Genomic DNA, 23823 nt, shown 5'->3' on the forward strand with positions numbered 1-23823 from the left:
GAACAGGCTCCAGCTGTTCTGCCTCACTGATGTCTGACTCTGAAGGCAGTTGATAATTGTCGGACGGGCCTGGCCCCCTCTCTGCCTCTGACACAGAGCCCTCATCAGACCCTTCCCCGGACTCCAGGACTGGCTCATGTTCCTCCCCAACCGCCACACTGTTCGAATCTGCAGCCAGCTCTGCTGGCCGCTGACGGGCGACAACAATTGCATCTGTTAACTATAAAGGCATTTGCCAATCAAATTTGACTCCTGGTGATTAGTTTTGCATCAACAATTTTCCACTGGTGCTTTTGGGGAAGTCTTAAAAATTCCCTACCCTAGCCTACAACATTGGGCTTCCCAAGTATTAACTAGCTCTGGTTGATCTTGTTTTGTTTTTTAATTTCCTTTTCAATATTTTTTTATTTTATTCAGAGTTAAGGTAAAATACAAACTCCCACGCACCCAAAAAAGACATTTTTTTTACAAATATATTATCCTCCCAGTTGAATATTAAATGTATTGCAATAATATTGACTTCCCCCTCCCTTGCAAAGCAGGTCCAAAATGTATAAACTACTATATCTACTTGCTATCAGTTTGCCCTGCAATCCATCTCCTATAAAAATACAAAGTAGTTAACAAGTGATCCAACAACAAAGCTAAACTTTAAAGCCCTCTGTTAACAATCTTTTATTGTATTGAACTTGAAGAAAGACTACAATGGCTTCTTATCTACCATAAATCACCACAATAATTATCTCTGATCAGTCCAGGATGAAATATTCTTGTTTGATTCTTAATAGAATAAATAGGATTTTGGTTGAGAATTTTCCTAACAATTGTATCTCATGCCCCAGAATTGTAAATCTTTGTTGATCCATATTCCCCCAAAAGTCCAGTCCAAATTGTTTACTAGTTATAATAAGACTATTTCCCAGTCATCATTGCCTTTAAGTTGGTGCATTGTAGATATAAGCAGTTCCTTTCAAAGACAGGGGAGTAGCCACAGAAAATATTTCTCACAATAAAGAAGATGAAAGAAAAAAGGAAAATTTCCATCAAAAATTTAAAAAAATTAATATGTGCATATGTGTTAGGTTTTTTAATGCACTTTTTGAAATGTCTTGTTTTTTTGTACTTTTTTCTTTCTTTGTTTTTAAATTGGCCTTGACTTTTTTAGAATGAAAGAAAAATAGATTTAAAAAAATTAAAATCAGAGCTTTTTAAAAGTTAAGAAAATGAGAAATCCCTGCAGTGAAGTTCCAATGTGAATGTACCATATTTTTCAGAGTATAAGACACACCAAGATTTTGAAGAGGCTAATTAAAAAAAAGTTTTTGCACTCTGCAGACCTCTCAAAAACAGCACTGTTTTTGGTAAAAAAAAAAAAAAGGGCATACATAGCCTTTAGGAGGCTTATAGAGTGCTTCTGGGGCTGGAGGGCAAAAATGCTGTATTCAGTGTATAAGACGCACCCAGATTTTCACCCTCTTTTTGTGGGGGGAAAAGTGTGTCTTATACTCTGAAAAACATGGTAAATCCAAACAAGTCAGTTTCTCTACCCAGAAAATGCCCATCAACTTCCATACAGAGAAAGCTAAAGTAAATCAGATTGGCAGAATAAAAGGGTTAAAAAAGGGATTGGAGTAAATCAGCATTCAGCCAGTCTGTTAACTTTTAAAAGAAAGCTTGAGATAAAAAATTCAAAATGTGCAGTTAAAACAAAAGCATGCTTAAAAAAAAAAAAAAACCAAATAGCTGAAAGGAAAGATGGAGATCCGATTTTCCAATGACTCCTTCTGGGAATTGCGATCCTCAAGATTCCTCTTCCCAGGTGACTCTGCAACCATCCATGTGTTGGGTAGTTCCTAACTGTTCCCATTCAGATCTAGGGAGCAGGCTACCAAAGAACCAATATTGGCAGCAAATTCAGCTGTTTGTTGGCAAGAGAAACAAATCTCCCTACTGCTCAGCATGCCAACTTGGGAGAAGTTTTATTTAGCTTTTTCAAAACATACAAGGTTGTCTTAAGTATTGCTACTTGGTATATTACTCAAATTAACTGTACACTATTAAATCAGTTTTAAGGTCTCTTGCGTTCAAAAGCATTGGGTAAATCCAGAAAATGAGTTAATTCAGTAACCAGGTTAATTGCATTGGTCCATTAATATAAAGAATATATGTAGCTCAAGGCTAAGCAGTTGAGTTCTTGATTTTCTCTGAGCTTAGTTATCTGCACATTTATACACTGGGTTGTTGTCCTGCAGTAACATCAACAACCTACTCAAGCCTATCTCAGCCAAAATTGTCAAGGCAAGATATATGTATTATATATATTGACAGTCTTGGTTGGGGTGGGCTTGATTAGGTTGTTGGTGTTACTGCAGGACAACAGCCCAATAAGAGAACACCAAGAACCCAATAATTGTATTGTCTCAACACAGCCAAATAATGGCATTATGGAAGACCCGGGCGCTCGAATGCAGTCTTAAGACTCTGTCTCTTAGGGGACATGCAGAAAGTGACTCGTTCAAAGCAGGTTTAATCTTCTCTACCAAGCATGATAACGAGTGCAGTGCTTTACATTTCCATTCAGAATAAAACGTCATCATTTGCCTGTTTGATAAAAAAACAGTAAGAGGTACACTCTTGTCAAGGAAAACAAAAGGAATCTTAAAAGCCACAAAAACTCAGCCCGACCTACTTCACAGGCCAATTAAGAGGGAACGCTGGATGCTGTCTCGACCTTCTGCACAAAAGGGTGGGATATAAATCCAATACCAAATAAATTCCTTTTCTGGCTCAGGCACTAAAGATCTGCCTTGTCCTGCCACACACATCATTGCTAAAAGTCAAGCCATCCTGGAGGCTTCGTGATGTGCTCCTGCCAGGTTTTCCCGCGAGGACACTTTTAAGTCGACACTTGTGGCATATCTTGGTGGTCTCCCAAATCCAACTTCCAAATCCAGAAGAAAAAAAAATCAACTCCAATGCTGTTGACTGCTGTGACATTTAAAGTATAAAGGTAGTAGATTAAACGGCAAGAACAAGATAATGAAGAGGCTTCACAGCTAATGATTCAGAAACAGTCGAGCTACGTGAGGGATGCACTCTGGCACTTTCAGATGTTCAAAGCACTTTAATGACTGCTAGGCAAGGTATTAGAACATCTAATGGTCTAATCAAAGCTCTCACTGACTGCAGGAAACTGTTTTGAAGATGCAGAGCCTTAAAATCCTGTAATGGGAAGCGGCATTCTATAAATGTTTATCAGCAAGGCTTCCCAATTTTGAACTGAATCCTGTATCTGACTTTTTAAAATTGGTTGGTTGTTCCTTTTTGAAGCTGGATATCCAACCTGATGTCTTGCTGTGGCAGAAATCTATGTTCCGTATCCATGATGGCAAACCTATGATAGCCGTGCCACAGGTGGCACGCGGAGCCATATCTGCTGGCACATGAGCCGTTGGCTCTAGCACGCATGCACGCACCGGCCAGCTGATTTTTCGGCTCTCCCCAGGCTTCAGAGAAGCCTCTGGCGCCTGAGGAGGGCGCAAAACAGGCCCAGTGGGCCTACCGGAAGTTTGTTTCCCTGTGCGCCCTCACATTTTTGGCACCCAACAACAAAAAGGTTAGCCATCAGTTCTATATTATGCTACAGGAGTAAATAATTTTTTTTTTTAAAAAAAAACAATTCTCTCTCCTTCCCTCCCTCCCTCCCTTTCTCTCTCTGTCTCTCTCCCCCTCCCTCCCTCTCTGTTTGTAATTTTTATTTATCATTTTTAAAGCTCTACAGAGCCTGGGATGTGAATATTTGCAGAACTGTCTGTCCCTAAGAATGTCTGTCCTACTAGATCAGATAGAAAAAAAATTATCTCTCTGTCTCTCTCTCTGCTGTATGGACATACAGACATGCACACATTGATACTTTTCTCTAGTGCTTTATTAGAAATGGGAGAAGAGCAACCAATTTCATGTCCAAACATTACGTGCCTCCTTATACAGAATCCTCCACCGTATCCTCCCCATCTGCATTCACATAAGGGTTAGGTGGTTTTTTTTAAAAAAAAATGTTTATTCAGAAAACAATGATTGTCGGCCGTATAGATGTTGTATATTTCCTGTTTTCTATTTTTCCTTTTCTAGACACTGAGTAAAATCCTGGGATCCTCATATTGCTGCCTATTGAATCTTCCTTTCATCTTTTTTTTTTTTATTAACACAACTAAAAGCTAAAACCAGGTCTGCTTTCCCAAGATGAGAAAACAATTACAGTTTAATGGAACTGGAAGCAAAAAAAAAAAGAAAAGACCTCACCCCAATTTCGGGGAGGGCTGACATCCATCTGGCAAACTTGAAGGAATTTCCCACTGATGGAACGTAGTTTTTAAAGACAGAACACAATTTGGGAGGAAAATTGCCAAACCCAGCAAGATCCAGTATAAGAGGGCAGGTGGGGTGGGTAACGGGGCTGGCGCTGAAGCCTTTTCATTTCGTGCCTCTGTTTATTCATTCTCCACTGTGTTTACTAAGTAATTGCAGACTTGCTGCGGTCCCCAGTGGGAAACACGTTCCTGATTTCAGACATCGGCTTTTTGTGCATTGCTTCTCGGTAGGGGAGGCCTCTGGACCCTCGCTGTTCCAATTTGTTTGCATCTGTGTTATTTCAATTTAACATAAATGTGATGGGCATGTAACCTGCGTCACCAACTGTTATAAGCGATAATAGCTTTTTCTTTCTCATGCTCTGTAAAGCAGTTGTCATGTCTCAGCCACAGGCAGTCAAACCTCTCTCTGTGGGCTTTGCAGTACTTTGACATAAAGTGTGCCGAGGCTGCATTATAGCCTGGGGAGGGAGGGAGGGAGGGAGGGGGATAATGATGGGAAAAATCCCTCAAGTCTCTTTCATTTGAGGTTAAAAGTAAAACTAGTGCTTGTTTTAGTAGTGTTCACAGATAAGCCAAAATTTGCCCTTTCAAGAACCAAAGGAAGGAGAGGGGGAAAATATATTATGCAGGGTCTGTTCAGGAATGGGAAAGGAGAAGATTAGCAGGTTTTAAATAGCTATCCTGGGGCCAAATTGTGACAATGGGACCTCCACAAGCAGCAATTGCTCTGTCCTTTGATCATTTAACTAAGCTTTTCAGTGTAGCTGACCAGATATTCATTTTCTGCATGGTTGGACCAGGAATAGAGGAAGTAATGCAATTCGCAACTCCTTCCCCAAGTGAATGTTAGAGGATTTCTTTCTCTTTTTCTCCAAGAGACCAAAAAAAAAAAAAAAAAAAGCAATAGGAGAAAGTTGTGCATTACGACGACACGTCATGTTTTTTTTCTCGTTTCACTTTATTTGTATGCCGCCCTTTTCCCTGGGGGGACTCAGGGCGGCTCACAATATAAGGGAAGGGGAAAACAGACAAGTTACAAACATGAAAACAATACACCATTAAAAAAGCACAACAGTCATACCATTCGAGTGGGGTTGAAGTCTTTAGCCCCAGGCCTGTCGGAACAGCCAGGTTTTAAGGGCTATGCGGAAGGTCTGGAGGGTGGTGAGGGTACGAATTTCCACGGGGAGTTCGTTCCAGAGGGTCGGAGCAGCCACCGAGAAGGCTCTCCTCCGGGTAGTTGCCAGTCGACATTGGCCGGCTGATGGAATTCGGAGGAGGCCTAATCTATGGGATCTTATTGGTCTAGTGGAGGTAATTGGCAGTAGGCGGTCTCTCAAGTACCCAGATCCAATACCATAAAGGGCTTTGTAGGTGACAACTAGCAGCTTGAAGCGCACCTGGAGACCAACAGGCAGCCAGTGCAGCTCGCGGAAGATAGGTGTTACGTGGGTGAAACGAGGTGCACCCACGATCGCTCGCGCGGCTGCATTCTGGACAAGCTGAAGTCGCCGAATGCTCTTCAAGGGCAGCCCCATGTAGAGCACGTTGCAGTACTCCAACCTAGAGGTCACAAGGGCACGAGTGACTGTTGTGAGGGCCTCCCGGTTCAGGTAGGGACGCAACTGGTGCACCAGGCGAACCTGGGCAAATGCCCCCCTGGTCACAGCTGACAAATGATGTTCAAAAGTCAGCTGTGGGTCCAGGAGGACTCCCAAGTTGCGGACCCTGTCTGAGGGGCGTACCATTTGACCCCCCAGCCTGAGAGATGGAACACTTGGCCAATTAGTGGGAGGGAAGCACAGCAGCCACTCGGTCTTATCTGGATTGAGTACAAGCTTGTTAACCCCCATCCAGTCTCTAACAGCCTCAAGGCCCTGGCTCATCACGTCCATCGCTTCATTGAGTTGGCACGGGGCGGACAGATACAGCTGTGTATCGTCCGCATACTGGTGGTATTTTATCCCGTGCAGTCGAATGATCTCGCCCAGCGGTTTCATGTAGATATTGAAAAGAAGGGGGGACAGGACTGAACCTTGCGGCACCCCATACGTTATGGGCCTAGGGGTCGATCTCTGCCCTCCGACTAACACCGACTGCGACCTGTCTGAGAGGTAAGAGGAGAACCACTGCAAAACAGTGCCTCCCACCCCCACCTCCCGCAGTCGTCGCAGAAGGATACCATGGTCGATGGTATCGAAAGCCGCAGAGAGGTCAAGGAGTACCAGGATGGAGGCATGACCTCCATCCCTGGCTCTCCAGAGATCATCGGTCAATGCGACCAAAGACCTGTGCTGTAGCCAGGCCTGAAGCCTGACTGGAATGGATCAAGATAACTGGTTTCCTCCAAGGACCGCTGGAGCTGAAAGGCCACCACCTTCTCAACAACCTTCCCCACAAAGGGGAGGTTGGAGACTGGACGATAGTTGTTTAGAATGGCTGGATCCAGAGATGGTTTCTTCAGGAGGGGTCTCACCACTGCCGCCTTTAATGCGGGGGGAAAGACCCCCTCCCGAAGGGAGGCGGCAACAATCGCCTGGATCCAGCCCCGTGTCACCTCCCTGCTGTTAACAACCAGCCAGGAGGGGCACGGGTCCAGCACACATGTGGAGGCACCTACAGCTCTCATGGCCTTGTCCACGTCCTCAGGGGTAACAGCTTGAAAATCAATCCAGCGATGACCCACCAGATTATCCCTTAGTGCCTCAGGTGGTTCTGCAGGATTGGAGTCCAGGTCCGCCCGAAGCCGAGCAACTTTATCCGCGAGGAATTGGACGTCTTGTATAATAGTAATATTTCTGCCTGACCAGCTGTGCCAGAAAAGGAAAGTATACTTAGAAGCACAAGCTATTGTAAGCGGGGCACTACTTATAAGGGTAAGACTTACTACTAATGTATAAGTTCCAATGGAGTTTTAAATAAAAATCATGTTTATGTTCATGATTCATGAGCCAGGAGAGCTGGATGTGAGATTATTTTCATGGCTGTGGTGGCACAGTGGTTAGGATGCAGTATTGAAGGCTAATTCTGCCGACTGCCAGCAGATTGATTCTCGCCGGCTCAAGGTTGACTCAGCCTTCCATCCTTCCAAGGTCAGTAAAATGATGACTCAGATTGTTGGGGGTAAGAGGTTGACTTTGTAAGAGAGAGAGCCGTTAAGCCCTGTGAAGCGGTATATAAGTCTCAGTGCTATTGCTATTGCTTGACCTCTGAATCTAAAGAAGACAAAAGTGTTCCATAATCTGAACTGGTCAAAAAAGCTTCCTGAGTTTATGGAAGCAATCACATGAGCGACATCAGTTTTGTAGAATACCAGGTAGAAAACTTTTCTCACAACACTACTCCCATGGGGAGGGGTGAACTCATACAAACTTCCATTGCTTCCAGATCTTATAGATCAGTGATGGCTAACCTTTTTGTTGTCATGTGCCACAAGCACACAAGCAGCAGCGTGACGGCACACCCATGTGCCCGCACCCATAATGCAATGCCTGGAAAGCCTCCTGCACCAACCTGAAGCCAAAACGGGGTTCGGGGATGCTATGCGAGGCTCCAAAATAAAATGTGAATGCCCCCGCACGCATGCACGTTTGTGTCCCACACATGTGCCCCGCCCCTGCGCATGCACGGAAGAGACCAGAAAAACAGCTGGCTGGTGGGACGCACTTGCGCATGCGCGGTGGAGCTGGGGTGGGGCGACGGCTGGCATGGCTGCAGAGAGAGCTCTGTTTTAGTTCGTACAAACAGTAGACAAATGAAGAGTAAGCTTTCCAATCTGAGCTGAGGTTAGGGGAAATTGGATATCTGTTCTATCGCTGATGCTACTTCCATACATGTGAAAGCCCAATGCAGCTTCTGCATAACCTCCAGCTAAGAAGTAATTTCTTAGCATTATGTTTATCGTGTATTTAAAAATGAGCCATCAGTTAAAACAAAGCAGGTCTGTATTTTATTAGGGTCTGTATCAGGTCTGTATCAAGAAGTTCAGTATTACAAACTTTAAAAAATAAAATTAAGCTTGAAACTAAATGCATCTTTAACATTTATTTCTCCTCCACTTTCAGTAAAAAAGAAAGAAAGAAAAGGACAGATGGCAGGAAAGGCTCTTCCATCAACTGTTCTGGATTCTGTCGCAGTTGTAATATCAGCTAAATCCCATCTTTTACACGGCAGTTAATAAAGAGAAGGGCATTTTTATAGCAAGGTGCCTAGGTAGAATTAATCAGTTCTCCTTAACTTTGGCTCATGTAAACAGTGGCTCTTATCATCTTCCTTCCAGGAGAGAGACCAGCATGCCTACCTGTTGAGTCTCTCACAAATCAAAGGTGTGCAACTGCAGACGTGGTTTTCAAGCTTGCTCCCCCCCCCCCATCTTGTAACCCCAAATCCTTGGTTTAGGCTTCTCCCTCTTCAGAAGGTTAAAGAGAGCAGGGCGTGTGAACAGGATAAAGTCTAGAATTTCTGCAGGAATTTGAGGACCAGGTCCTGCAGCTTCACCCTAAGTGACTCGTCATTCTCACACATGATGTGGGTCGAATCTTCTTCAATACGGATTAGAGTTTCCACATCCTGGAATAGCACCAGATGCCCTTTTGGAGTATCTTCCACTTTGAGGTCGCTGAAGCCGTGCTGTAGCCACCGTGGACAAGAAAAAAATAATAATCCTCCCTAAATAGGAGCTATTTAAAACCCTCCATCTGATGAGCATCTGGTTAATATTTGTGCCATATGTTGTTTAGGAATATGAATTATACCTTTACATGTGTATTAAAAATAGACAAATCGCCACATTTCTTCTTTTTTTTTTAATCCTACTTGCTGCAGTCCAACGTTCAGTAGGCTCAATCACAGCCTTATCAATTTTGCATCCTTCAAGTGCGCTAGCAAAGAACTCCTATGTTTTTTTTCCCTGGTTGGCACATGGCTGGCTAGAGAATTTGGCACTTGCGGTCCAATATATCTGAAGACGATATGGGTGGCACCAGGCTGGGAAAGGCTGCTCTTATTTTTTTTAAAAGGAGCAGAACCCTGGGTAATGCTATGTCAACTGATGTGGTTTGATACTCAAGGGCTCCTGCTGAATTATGTGGGACAAGGTAAGCAACGAATAAGTTAAAACTGCCTCTTTCTTTTAGAAATGAGGCTCAGAAAGGATAAGGTTAACAAACCATGACCTTCGTGGCACTGATGGAATTCTTAGGAGAACAGGAAAATAAATGCTTTAAAATTTAGTATTTTTAGTATTTATTGAACATTTATAGGCCGCCCTTTTCCCTGAGGGGACTCAGGGCGGCTTACAATAATAAGGGAAGGGAGTGCAAGACAAGACATAAAAGAAAAACGTGAGTAAAAAAATTAACCGTAAAACACAACATTCACTCAACATTCGGGCGGGGAGAGAGTAAAATCCTATCCCCAGGCCTGACGGGATAGCCAGATCTTGAGGGCTGTGCGGAAGACCTGGACGGTGGTGAGGGTGCGGATCTCCACGGGGAGATTGTTCCATAGCGTCGGAGCTGCAACTGAGAAGGCTCTCCTCCGCGTAGTCGCCAGTCGGCACTGACTGGCGGATGGAATTCGGAGGAGGCCTACCCTGTGCGATCTGATGGGACGCAGGGAGGTAATTGGCAGAAGGCGGTCTCTCAAATAGCCAGATCCACTACCATGGAGCGCTTTATAGGTGGTAAGTAGGACCTTGAAGTGCACCCGACGATCAACAGGTAGCCAGCGCAGCTCACGGAGGATCAGTGTTATGTGGGCGAACCGTGGTGCACCCACGATCACTCGCGCGGCCGCATTCTGGACTAGCTGAAGTCGCCGGATGCTCTTCAAGGGCAGCTCCATGTAGAGCACATTGCAGTATTCCAGCCTAGAGATCACAAGGGCTCGAGTGACTGTTGTGAGGGCCTCCCGGTTCAGGTAGGGCCGCAACTGGCGCACCAGGCGAACCTGGGCAAATGCCCCCCTGGTCACAGCTGACAAATGATGGTCAAAACTCAGCTGTGGGTCCAGGAGGACTCCCAAGTTGAAAATAAACACTGATCAACAGGGCCAGTTTCTTAGCATTAGATGCTTAGCCAATCTACCAGGTTTTCTGTATTAAAGATAAAAGTTCCCCTAGCACATATGTGCTAGTCGTTCTTGACTCTAGGGGGCAGTGCTCATCTCCGTTTCAAAGCCAAAGAGCCAACGCTGTCCAAAGAAGTCTCCGTGATCATGTGACTGGCATGACTAAACACTGAAGGTGCACAGAACGCTGTTACCTTCCCACCAAAGGTGGTCCCTCTTTTTCTACTTGCATTTTTACATGCTTTCGAACTGATAGGTTGGCAGAAGCTGGGACAAGTAACGGGAGCTCACTCCGTTATGCAGCACTAGGGATTTGAATTGCCAACCTTTCTGATTGACAAGCTCAGCATCTTAGGCACTGAACCTCTGCATCCCTGTCGTTTCTGTATTCGTATTCCCCTTTACCTTTTCCAGAGTCTGTACCAGTTGGTCTACTGGGATAGAGCCACTTAGGAGAGGTTTGGTAGGCTTGAGTTCCGGCACGTCATCCGTTACTCTCTTCCTCTTTTTGCCAGGCTGAGGCTGGGGGAGTTTCGGTGGGAGCTACCAATAAAAGAAGATTGGAGATGAAAAAGATAAAGAGCATGCACCTAGCTAAAGCTCTACCTGGAAGCTTCTAATATTCTGCAAGTCTCAAGTCGCCAGGAAATGGATACCATCAACTCTTCAGTCAATGCGGCTAAGGAGTCAACCTCTGTTGGATGATCAAGCCATGTAATCAAGATGATAGTGCCCATCATATAACATATAAACTTCTTAAAATATAAATATTTGTGGGCCACATAAAAACAAGCAGTGGGCAAGATTTGGCCCATTGACCATACTTTGCCAACCCCTGGTCTAGGATATAAAATCTGTCTACAGCAGTGGTGTCAAACTTGATTTCATTGAGGACCGCATCAAGGTTGTGTTTGACCTCTGGGGGCCAGGAGTGGGCATGACCAAGATGGGTGTGGCCAGCTCAACGTCACTTATGTTGGGGGCGCCTGTGGCAGCTCGAGTTCTCTGCCAGAGAAATGGACTCCCGAGCTCCGTTTTCAGCTGCCAATGCCTCGTGCAACCCTCTGCCGGGAGCCCGTTTTTGCTGGCAGGAGCACCGTGGGGGGGGGGGGGTCCTTCACAGTTCCCAGGGTGTCTCCACGGGCCAGATCTAAGTATCCCGCAGGCCGGATCTAGCCTCCGGGCCTTGAGTTTGTTATCCCTGGTAATAGAGGTACACCAACAAAACTTCTGAATACTCATTTGCAGAAGGGGGCTAGTGTTTTTCTTCTCTCCTTTTTCTTTCATAAATTTAATTGTTTCCTTCTCCTTGTCTTCCTTTTTTCCCCCTTCTGTCCCACTGCCTATTCTTTCTCTTAATCCTCCCCATGCCTTTCTGTCCAATCTCTGTTATCTTTCTTTGAAAGAAGCATCCAATTAATTATTGACTTGTTTTAATTGAATATGAGCAATCCACTGCTTCATTATAGACTATCATTGTTTTTAAGTATTGTCTTATCTATCTGTTTTGCCCAGACTCCCCCCCCCCCTTTTTCACACAATAGCATTATAAGGCTTATATACGTATCTAAAAGCCAGTATGCTTATCATATGTTGGAGACAGAGTTCTACAGCAATATAGTAGCTAAAGAAGTGGTTTGGATGATCAAAAATAAAAAAGGAAGAGGGGTCAGTCCTGCTTATGTTTCACTGGGAGACTTCCGAAAAGAATCCCAGGTGTTGGCTAGACTGGGAAATCAACACATTTTCATGGGAAAAACGCCATCTTTTCTAGAAAAATGAGATGATGATCCAGTTGTGTCCGACTCTAGGGCTCGGTGCTCATCTCCATTTCTTGGTCAAGGGAGCCAGCACTGTCTGAAGACAATTTCCATGGACATTTGGCCAGCATGGCTGTCATGCCAAGGGTACAAGGAACACTGTTACCTTCCCACCAAAGTGTTACCTATTAATCTACCTCCAGTGACAGTGGTCTTTATAACCACTGGGCCATCACGCCCCTATGAACAAGGTCTACATCACTGGCAAATCTTTGGAATCCGCCACTTCTCTCCAGCTTTCATGCATGCCTTCCCCCCCCCCCCCCCCCAGCATTAGCCATATCATACCTGGAGTACATGCTTGTTATCTTTAGTGTGCAAAACAGCACTAACAGTTGCCAAGGAAATACCTGGTTTCATCTCGGTGGGTACCAGTGAATCTGCAAGCTGAAGCAAAAGATGAGTTAAAAATAAGCTGGAACATTTTCCTTGATGGAGAAAAACTTTAGCACAGCTGGTCTGGTAGTTTAGAAAGAAAAATACTGAACATGAATACAATATAACCGTCTTTCCCAACACAATATCATTCAAATGTTTGGAGTTACAATTCTAAACGTTCCCCAGCTAGCATGGCCAATTGCATTAGGTTTCTAAAAATCATGCGTGGAATGGTGAAAATGGTCAAAAGGAATTTCTTTTTTCTTCCTCATTGCTTAGGACTTGGACAATGGGTCAATAGAACTACCATATTTTTCGGAGTATAAGACGCATCAAGATTTTGAAGAGGCAAATTTAAAAAAAAGATTTTGCACTCTGCAGACCTCCCAAAAACGGCCTGTTTTCATGAAAACAGGCCCGTTTTTTGTCAAAAAAAGAGGGTATGAATAGCCTTTAGGAGGCTTGTAGAGTGCTCCTGGGAGCTGGGGGGCAAAAAGGCCCATTTCTTTGTGAAAACGGGACCATTTTTTTTTCAAAAAAGGCATGCATAGCCTTTAGGAGGCTTATAGACTGCTCCTGGGGGCTGGGGAGGGGGCAAGAATGAGCAAAAAATGGCCTGTTTTTTTCCGTATTTTTGCCCTCCCCAGCCCCCAGGAGCACTGTGAAAGCCTCCTAAATGCTATGCACCGCCATTTTGCAAAGGAAGCGGGGTTTCAGGAGGCCAAAAATGCTGTATTCAGTGTATAAGACGTACCCAGATTTTCATCCTCTTTTTTGAGGGAAAAAGGTGTGTCTTAAACTCCGAAAAATATGATAATTAGCAGTTCTACAGTTCTATATAATCAATATAAGCAGCTGAAGAGAAAGAGACTCTCATATCTTTGAAACTAGTTAAAAGTACAGTGATAACCACTGGTTCAGTTGGCCTTAAAGTATAGACTTTAATAGACTATAGGGCTTCCTAATTGGGAATTTAGGCATCTTTGATGTAATAGAAGATCTTCAAACTTGCAATAGATGGATATTACAGAATATATTAAAAATTGCTCCAATGTAAGAAATGTTAGGCTCTGTACTTTGGTAAGAAAATCTAGATCCACGAGTACAAAATAAGTGAGAGTTGGCTTGGCAGTAGTACTTGTGGAAAGGAACTGGCTATCCTGGCAGATCACAGATGAAGCATGATCCAGTGGTGTGCTGCAAACTGCTAAAGAGCCAAATATGGATTGCATCGAATGACTTATAATGTAGAGTTCTAATCTATGATCTGTTGGTCAGGCTGTTGCTAGACTATTGTGTCTAGTTTTTGTTTGCACAATACAAGAAGGATGTTGAGGATCTGGAAAGATTCAGAGAAGATCAGCAGAAACAGTGAAGGTCTTCAAAGCTAAATCCTATGAACTGGGTTAAAAGAACTGGGCATGTTTAGTGTGAAGAAGAGAAGGCGAAAGGGACACTTGACTGTTGTCTTCTAATATTTGAAGGACTGCCACAGGGGAGAAGGTGTGAATTTTTTGGGGGTAGAAAAAAACCCCAATGGTGGAAACTTTATAGGAAGAGATCCATATCTACAACAGAGAAGAAAGTCTTAATTATCAGAGCTATGAAGCAGGGAAATAGTCTTTTCCTTGAGTTGTGGGTACTTCATTACTAAAGTCAATTGGACTCCGGACGCAATTCAAGGTGTTGGTTATTACCTTTAAAGCCCTACATGGCTTAGGACCAGCCTATCTGCGAGACCGCCTACTGCCATACACCTCCCAACGGCCGACAATGTCGGCTGGCAGGCTCCCAGAGGAGAGCCTTCTCTGTGGCTTCTCCGACCCTGTGGAATCAGCTACCCTCAGAGATCCGGACCTTACCCACTCTCATGGCCTTCAGGAAAGTTGTTAAAACCTGGCTGTTCTGGCAGGCCTGGGGCTATTGACCTTAGTGTTAAGGTCCAGCCCCGATTAGAACATATGTGTGTTGTGTATTTTAAACTATTTTTTTTAACTTATTTTGCTTTTCTTTTTTTCTTCTTTCACTGTAAGCCGCCCGGAGTCCTCCGGGATTTGGCGGCCTATAAATTTAATAAATGAAATGAAATGAAATGAGAGTCCCAAATGTGTCCCAAATCAAGAGGCAACTGGACTTTCCTGTTTTTCTTTGAAGATGTTTCTCATCCAGTTGGCTCTTCAAAAAGCACCTTTGGGACAACCATGACCCAGATGACTGAGAATCTCATGTTCATTACTAGAGGCTTTTAAACAAAGTCTGGATAACATTTGGGGCTATTTGAGTATTCCTTCTCTGGGAAGGGAGTTAGATTGAAAGACTCTCCAATCTTTCCAACCCATGATTCTATGAAAAAACCTTCGCTAGGGAGATGTTGTTGGTTTCCTGCTCCATTTGTGGATTTCCCAAGAGAAGATGGTTGGCCAAAGTGGGCACAAAGATGTTGAATTGAGACAGCCCTTTTCTGACCAAATTACTGCAACAAGTACATTGTTGGAACACCTGAATGACAAGGTTGGGGACTGAGCTTTCTGGAGAAAATCTACATGGTCCTTAAGAGGCAATTTCAACTTCATAGTACATCAATCAAGCAATTCAGCTTACTTTTCTAACCTTTTCATGAATCTATCTGAGTCTCCACTATTTAGAGATTCCTGCAGCTACGCCATGCATTACAAACCATATTAGTATTCAAACTATGTATCAGAAGAAAAAAAAACACTTTCTTGACAGTATCATAAAAAAGGTAAAGGTCTTAACAGCAGCTGTGATGACTGTCTTCAATAAAAATGTGATGTGCCTCAGGGCCTCCAACGCACTTACACCCCAATAAATAAATCTATTAACAGCCAGGAAATATCCTCCCTAAAGCAAGGAGAGTAAAAGACAGTTGGCTTCTTGCTTTATTTTATTTATATGGGCTGAGTTTTATTTATATATTAAATCAACAGATAGAAATTTAACTTTGCTGCATGACTTCCTACTAATCTTCACTTTCACCATTCCTACTACCCATCCAACATGATACAGAGAGAAAGAGAACATGGGGCACTAAAATATGGAGCTTGACAATATTGACCTAGAGCAGTGATGGCATGCCAAAATTATTCCCACACCAATTCAATCCTTCCCACCCACCTGTGCATGCGTGCATGACCCCTCTCCGGGTTCTGGAGGCTTTCTTGAAGCCCGGGGAGGGTGAAAATGCCTCCCCCCAGCGCCCTGGAAACGTATAATTTCCGAACTCCTGGTTCACCCATTGGGGGCATTTTTCGCCCTCCCCAGGCTTCAGGAAAGCCTCCGGAAGCTGGGGAGGGCAAAAAACACCCCCAACGTACCAACCGGAAGTTAGTTCCTAAACTTCTGGTTAGCCCGTTAGGCCTGTTTTTCTCCCTTCCCAGCCTCCTGAGGCTTTCCTGAAGCCTAGGGTGGGTGAAAATGGTCTTCCCCGGCCCTCCGGAAGGCTGAAAATCAACTGGCTGGTGCACGCATGCGTGCTGGAGCTGACGGCTGGTGTGCCACATGTGGCATGCGTGCCATAGGTTCGCCATCACTGACCTAGGGGATTAGCAGCTTCAAGACACTGCTTCCTTTTGTATGCCACTACGGAGTATGTTCAAGGCGCTGGACTACAGGAAGGCCTAGTAGTTTTTCCTTGGCCACTGAAACTCACTGTGTGACTTTGGGCTGATAACTCTCTCCTGGTCCAGCTTACCTTTCAGTGGTTGTTCTGGAGAAAACTGGGAAGATGAAAAATTATATATGTTGCCTTGAGTTTCTGAATATATATCCAATCGTAAATAAAAATAAGTAAGTAAGCAACATTATAAGTGAGAATATGTGTAGCTCAAGGTTGAAATGAGGGGTCCTTGGGATGCTCTGAGCTTGGTTGTTGCCTTGCAGACATTTCATTACCCATTCATCAGTTGTTACCTAGTTTGGGTAATGAAACATCTGCAACAAAACAACCAAGCTCAGAGAGCATCAAGGTTCCCCTCACTAACCAACTTTCGTCTGCTGCTAGCATTAGAAAGAAAGTTCCTGTTTCCTCTTTTTAACAATGAAAACAAAAACCCAAGTTGATTAGAGCTTTCACCAATCATCTACTAGGCCAATTAAGGCAGAAAACATCTGGGGCTACAAAATAACTGTTCTGACCTAGGCTTCCTAAGAGCATGCAGCAAACTTCTTGTCCCAACAAAAAACCCTTTTATTAATTTATTGTGAATTCTTCTCATTCACATCCAGCAAAGTCTTTCAAGGGAGGATTTGTAGTCACAGACCTTATCTGGTTTGGAGAGCTGCCAGGCTGATATCTACAAAACTTGTCAAGGAGTTTCGGAGAGTCACGAACCAATTAAGCAAGCTAATTGTCTCCTGCAAAGTCCACTTCCCTTTTGTTCCTCTTTTATTTCCTCTGAGAGGGGCCATTCATCGCCCATCTGTGGCCTTACTCCCAAGTCGATCCCTGTTCTTTAGCTGTTCCCTTTGACTGGCAACTCTGCACATGCACACACTGGGAACAGGCTCCAGCTGTTTGTATGCCTCACTGATGTCTACCTCTGAAGGCAACTGATAACTGGCATATGGCTCTGGCCACCTCTTTACCTCCGACACAGAGCCCTCATCAGAGCCTTCCCCAGACTCCAGGACTGGCCCATGTTCCTCCCCAACCTCCTCACTGTCCGAATCTACTGCTAGCTCCGCTGGCTGCTGGCAGACCACAACAATAACCCCTCCCCAGGTGCCAAGAGATTTGTCTTGAGATGACCTATTCTGCACCTTGGAAAAGCTTAGTGAACATGCCTCATTCCGTGTTCCAGAGACTCAAAATGAACTCTGGGTCTCCGGAGACTTACAATTTCTTTTCCCGGGAGAGGACATGCTGTGTTGGTAGTGAATGTTAAAGAGAAATTTAGGGGGAGATGAGGAATAAAGAGGTCTTTCATTAAGGCAAACTGGCACAGTTCAGTCCAGTGGATTCAGTCAGAAACAGCTGGATCTAGTCTCAGGAAGTTTAGCAGGCATGATTACCCGCTTTACTTTTATTATTGAAGCAGGAAGTGTGGTGGTAAATGAAGTTTTTCATTTAACACCTTTTCATCCTGGATGTCAATAAAGCCATTTTGGTGCTAGAGGTGCTGTAACGAACCTCGATGGGTTTCTTAAAACATTGAAGTTGGGAGCCATCTTCACCCATCCGTAGAATTCTCATAAACCCATAGAAGTTAATCTCCCAAGGACACACTTTAAAGGACTGATGTCAAATAGCAATAGCAATTAGACATATACCGCTTCATAGGGCTTTCAGCCCTCTCTAAGCGGTTTACAGAGTCAGCGTATCGCCCCCACAGTCTGGGTCCTCATTTCACCCACCTCGGAAGGATGGAAGGCTGAGTCAACCTTGAGCCCGTGAGATTAGAACCGCTGAACTGCAGATAACAGTCAGCTGAAGTGGCCTGCAGTACTGCACCCTAACCACTGCGCCACCTTGGCTCAGTGAGAAGACAGATCCAGAACTACAGACTGTGTTAGAAGGCAAAGTGATCACAACCTGCCTTTAAATCAGTGATGGGCAACCTTTTTGGCGTGGTGTGTCAAAAATCGGCAAAAAATCGAGCATAACTCGCGTTGTGTGTCACTTCGACAAAAACATAAGACTCTCTGTGCCGGCCTGACTGGAGAGAGGCGCGCACTGTTCCCGCGCTCCTCTCCTGCGGGTCCTCCCTCGCCGCGCTGATGACGTGTGTGTGCACGGCATGCACGCCTTACCAGCAGCCCCTGCGCTCAGAAAGGGGCAGCGGCGATACAGTAAGTGAGTGTGGGCGGGGGAGATCACACGTCCCCCCCCCGTTCCTCCAGCACAGATTCTTTCATCCTCGGCGGCCGTGCAGGAGCCGAGGATGAATCGCATGAAATCCTGTGCGTGTCACCCCAAATGGCTACGCGTGTCAGCACTGACACGCGTGTCATAGGTTCGCCATCACTGCTTTAAATGATGGCCCACTCACCAGGGGTCTTCTTGTCGTAGTGCAGGGCTGCTCAATGCCGCTGCACTGCCAAGTGTGGCAAATGCGGCATTACAGCCGTAGCCAGAAGCCTTTATACTTGTCGTGAGCCATACTGCTTTTAATGCAAAGTTAGGGGGCATTATAGCCTCCAGAAATGGAAGTTATACTCCCTGGCCAGCTCTATTGGAAGACTGCATTAAGTCAACGGGAGCAAAGAGGCAAATAAAGAACTCAATGTCCTCTAGCCCAGTGTTTCTCAACCTTGGCAACTTGAAGATGTCCGGACTTCAACTCCCAGAATTCCCCAGCCAGCATTCGCTGGCTGGGGAATTCTGGGAGTTGAAGTCCAGACATCTTCAAGTTGCTAAGGTTGAGAAACACTGCTCTAGCCAGCACAGCCAATGGCTGGGACTGCAAAAGGAACATCAGGTGGTGATAACTCTAGAGAAGTAAGGCTGGCAATCCCAGCTGCTGATTTCTTTGATGTTTTGAGTTTTTTTTTTAAAAAAGACCTACCATAGATGTATTAACAAATCATATGTCAGGATTCCAAGTAACACCTCTAACGAAAGAAGTCTCCACGGCTTGAATTTCCTCAACGTTCCATTTTATTAGAGATGTCATATTGGCACATCTGGGAAAACCCGAATCTGAAAGTTTCCAGGTTTTCCCCACCCAGAAGAAAGTTCAAGTTCTTGCCCAGCACCCACATGTCCATCACATGGCCCAATCAGGCACCACGCAAAACAGGAGATGCCTCCCAGTCACCTCAACACAGCTGCCAGCGCCAGATGACCTTGACTTTCTCAGAAAGAATGTTATTATGGCTACATTGCATCCACACTCTGTATCATCCCCACTCTCATTTTCCCACAGTAGGAAATGTGGCAGGCCTGAAGTCCCAAAGGTAAAAGATGGCTTCCAGGTCTGACATCATGTACATTCAGCTTTTTTTTGGGAGGGGGGAATGCAAGGTTAGGGGGCATTATATCCTCCAGAAATGGGAGTTGTACTCTCTGGTCAGCTCACAGGTCTGTGAAGTCCTACTGCTGAATATTTTGCCATCAGCACCTATTTGGCTAGGTGGGGGAAGCTCCAGGGATCACAGAAATCACAAAGAACCTAGTACTGCAGGAGAGATTTTAAGAAAACTTGAGTGGGAAAAGGACAAAATTTGTTGGGTAGTATTTGCTGTGCTTAAGATCTAAACCAGGGATGTTCAACTCGCGGCCTGTGTCAAATGCTGGCCATGCCCACACCCGGTTTAACGAAGGGGGGGATAGGTTGCGATGTGTCACATGACGACGTGAGTTTGACTCCCCTGATCTAAACAAATGAGAAATCATCCTGGGATTTAACGCCAGAGATATTAGAATCTTTCAAGCCAATGGAAATCGAGCGACTTGAGAATTAAGTGCATGAACACGAATCGCGATCCAGAGAAATCCTAACAGAATCCCTCTCTATGGGGCAACTTTATTCAACCCGTTGCCGCTGACAACAATCACAATGCCATAGCTTAGCAGAATCGGATAAATATTCTCACTTTTAAGAGCTCACTGAGACGCTGCAACTGGAGCAATCTTTTCGCCACTTAAAAGACACTCCTGGACTCCAGCTGCTGTTCAGGCTAATGGGCTCTTGGCATGCAAATCAGAGCTCCCTCTTCAATTGAATGGGGGGGCGTGGGGGAGGCAGAAGAAATGGGGGAAGTCAGTATTTGTTAGGGAAGCAGCTTAATTGTACACGCCAGGGCGGCTTGTGCCTTTGTGATGAGTTTTACATTCTGTACTAAATGGCGATGCTTTGAGCTGCACTAAACAGGGAGGTTCTTTACCACCTTAGGTGGTTTCTTTCTAAAATGCTCGGCTTTTGCAATAAAGGTTTCCCGTATTTCAGAACAGAACGCATCCTTTTCTTTCAGGGGCACCTTTGTATTTGAGGCTTTTCAACAAGACTGGCTGCATGACTTGACTCTTCCCCCCCCCCCCCCCATCATCAATGCACACCCCAATGTATTATTGTGCCCTGTGGCTGTGAAAAACAAATTACAGTAGAGGAAGAGCTCCCTCTTCAGGCTTTGATGTGCTCAACTGATGGGAAGAAATGGACGTTAATTGCCAGATGGCAATGCCAGGCACCTTGGATGCAAGGATGGGGACTAAAACTGGGTGTGACTGGCAGAAATGGGTACCAGAGGAATCGAAATTAGCACTTTGGGCTTTGGATCACAGTGAAACTCCCTATGTTATAGCACGTTTTATATTCTGCCCTTGAAAAACACACACACACACACACACACAAACAACCCAATAAGTACTAATCAAGTCTTTGCAATCCAGAACAAGGTATCAATTCCACAGCATACTAGTCTTGAAAATTTTCTTGCATGCTCTTCCATTATTCCTGCTCAACTGATAGTTGAAGAAAAGACCACAGGCTCATGGTTTCAGTTCTATATCGAACAAAAAATGCACAAGGAAAATCCGATGGCCTGGACACAAAATCTAGGAAGGGCTTTGTTGCATCAGACAAAAGCCACTTGAGTCCAGTAGCATCTTTTTTCCAGCAGCACAGATAGAAGTTGGTTAGGAGGAGAATAGCTCTCCTTTGTTTTGCCTCCCCAGTATCCAATATCCTGAAATGTAAGTTTCTAGGCGACTGACCGATTTATCCACAATGGAAAATGGGACTATTTCTGAGAAACAAGGCTAGCCCCAAAGACGTAAGAGTAGAAATATCCAATTTTCAATACTTGAATATATATCCCACAATATAGAAGTCCCACAATATAGAAGTCTTGGTCCCTTTTTGCAAAACAAAGCTGGATCAAATGAAAAAAAAAACCCTATGTGTCTCAGACAGGGCAGTCAGATGCCAATTCAGAATGAAATATAGAAGCCCCCCTCCTTGTCTATCCTGTTTGTTATTTTTCATGAACTATTGTTTTTAGAATACACTGCCAAATGTTATGCCGGTTTACGGTTTATTAGGATTTGTATGCCACCCACTCTCGAGAGACTCAGGGCGGCTTACAGATAAAAGCAGGAAGGGGGAACATATAAAAATTAAAAAGAACAGACATTAAAATTTCACAACATTCATATAGCTTAGAATGGGGCTGGATAAATCAACAGCCCCAGGCCTGCCGGAACAGCCAGGTCTTAATCGCTTTGCGGAAGGCCGGAAGAGTAGTAAGAGTCCGGATCTCCATGGGGAGATCGTTCCATAGGGCTGGAGCAGCTACAGAGAAGGCCCTCCCCCGAGGAGTCACCAGCCGACATTGACCGGCAGATGGAATCTGGAGGAGGCCTAGTCTGTGTGATCTTATAGGTCTCTGGGAGGTAAATGGCAGGAGGCGGTCTCTCAGGTAGCCAGGTCCTAAACTATGTAGGGCTTTACAAGTAATGACTAGCACCTTGAAACGTGTCCGGAGACCAATGGGAAGCCAGTGCACCTCACGGAGGATAGGTGTAATGTGGGTGTACCTAGGTACACCCACTATCGCTCGCGTGGCTGCAATCTGGACTAACTGAAGTCTTCGAACACTCTTCAAGGGCAGCCCCATGTAGAGCGCGTTACAGTAATCCAGTCTTGAGGTGACGAGGGTGTGAGTGACCATCCGAAGGGCCTCCCGGTCCAGATAGGGTCGCAACTGGTGCACCAGGCGAACCTGGACAAAGGCCCCCCTGGTCACAGCCGACAAGTGATGTTCTAACGTCAGCTGCGGATCCAGGAGGACTCCCAAATTGCGAACCCTTTCTGAGGGGCGTATAGTTTCGCCCCCCAGGCTAAGGGATGGAATAGCTGGACCATCCTTGGGAGGGAGCATCAATAGCCACTCAGTCTTGTCGGGAATGAGTGCAAGCTTGTTTGCTTCCATCCAGACCCTGACAGCCTCCAGGCACTGGCATATCACTTCTATCACTTCCATGCCCATCACAGAATTTTCAATTTTTCCAAAATACACATCCTCCATTTATACCATTTAAGTATCAATTTTCATTTATAAACTCCTATCTAATTCAAGTATCACTTGATAAAAGGCATTGATCAATGTGGAACACTATATTATAGGACAACTACAATTTCCCCTGAAAATAAGGCCCACCCCAAAAATAAGCCCTAGCCTGATTTTTAGCATGCTCTTAATATAAGCCACCCCCTTAAGCCCGTTAAGGTCGTCATCAGCTTGTGTGTGAGTGTTTGTGTGTGTTTAGCACTAGGACTCTGATCACTGGAAGGGGGTGTAATGGGAAGAATGGAATAACACAATTAGCACATCATCAAGCAAGACTTCAGTCATGGCAATCAACTCACAAAGAAGCACAAGATGGATTCAAAAGAGCTTCAAACCAATCACTAGGAAAGGGAATAATTTATTTATCCCAATTAGTTGTCCAAAATAGAGTTCTCATGCACAATAGCAATAGGAACCTTAATCAGAAAAACTGGAAGAAATTAAACAAAATATTGATATTTTCTTCCGCCTCAATTAAAACTGGACAATGTGTTAAGTATTTCTGTATATAACCTGTAAGCACTAGCAATAGCACTTAGATTTATATACCACTTCATAGTGCTTTAACAGCCATCTCTAAGCAGTTTACAGAGTCAGCATATTGCCCCCAACAATGTGGGTCCCCATTTTACCCACCTCGGAGGGATGGAAAGCTGTCAACCTTGAGCCTAGTGGGATTTGAACTGCCAAATTGCAGGCAGCCAGCAGTCAGCAGAAGTAGCCTGCAATACTGTACTCTAACCACTGTACCACTGAGGTCCATTGTTTTGTTTTATTTTTTGGCTGGTTGTTATGCTTGGAATGTTGACGTTGTGCCTAGGCTGCCATAAAAAATGGGCTAGGCCATTGGTGGAATGGCTAGCCACGATCATTTAGCTAGTCTCCAAACAAACCATCCAGGTGGGACTGGTCATTGCAAGGGCAGCAAGAAAATTACCCAGAGGAACATTGGTGCATGTAGCCAACACAATGGTAATCTCAAGGTGGAATTTGTTACAAAACTAAATCAGAGCAGTGATACAAGTAATCCAGAGGTGGGTTGCTAATTCTTTTACTACCGGTTCAGAGAAGCTCCCGTGCTTGCTCCTGCATGCGTGAGACGCTTCTGTGCATGTGCAGAAGCATCCGGGTGGGTGGGTGGAGCCTCCCGCCGT

General features: G+C 44.8%; 1 protein-coding gene across 1 annotated transcript in view; it reads right to left on the reverse strand.

The window, feature by feature from the left end:
- Positions 1–7547: 7547 nt before the first annotated feature.
- Positions 7548–23823, reverse strand: part of INTS9 (integrator complex subunit 9) — a 98150-nt gene continuing 81874 nt past the window's right edge. Inside the window, exons 15-17 of the mRNA XM_014057460.2 lie at positions 12551–12649; positions 10848–10985; positions 7548–9002 (exon numbers count right to left, since the gene is read on the reverse strand). Of these exons, the coding sequence (XP_013912935.1) occupies positions 8826–9002; positions 10848–10985; positions 12551–12649 (414 nt within the window). The 3' untranslated portion in view covers positions 7548–8825. The remainder of the gene's footprint in view (positions 9003–10847; positions 10986–12550; positions 12650–23823) is intronic.

Source organism: Thamnophis sirtalis, unplaced genomic scaffold, assembly GCF_051295495.1.
Source record: "Thamnophis sirtalis isolate CommonGarterSnake01/CBP01778 unplaced genomic scaffold, rThaSir2_p1.2 scaffold_6, whole genome shotgun sequence".
Taxonomy (NCBI): Eukaryota; Metazoa; Chordata; class Lepidosauria; order Squamata; family Natricidae; genus Thamnophis; species Thamnophis sirtalis.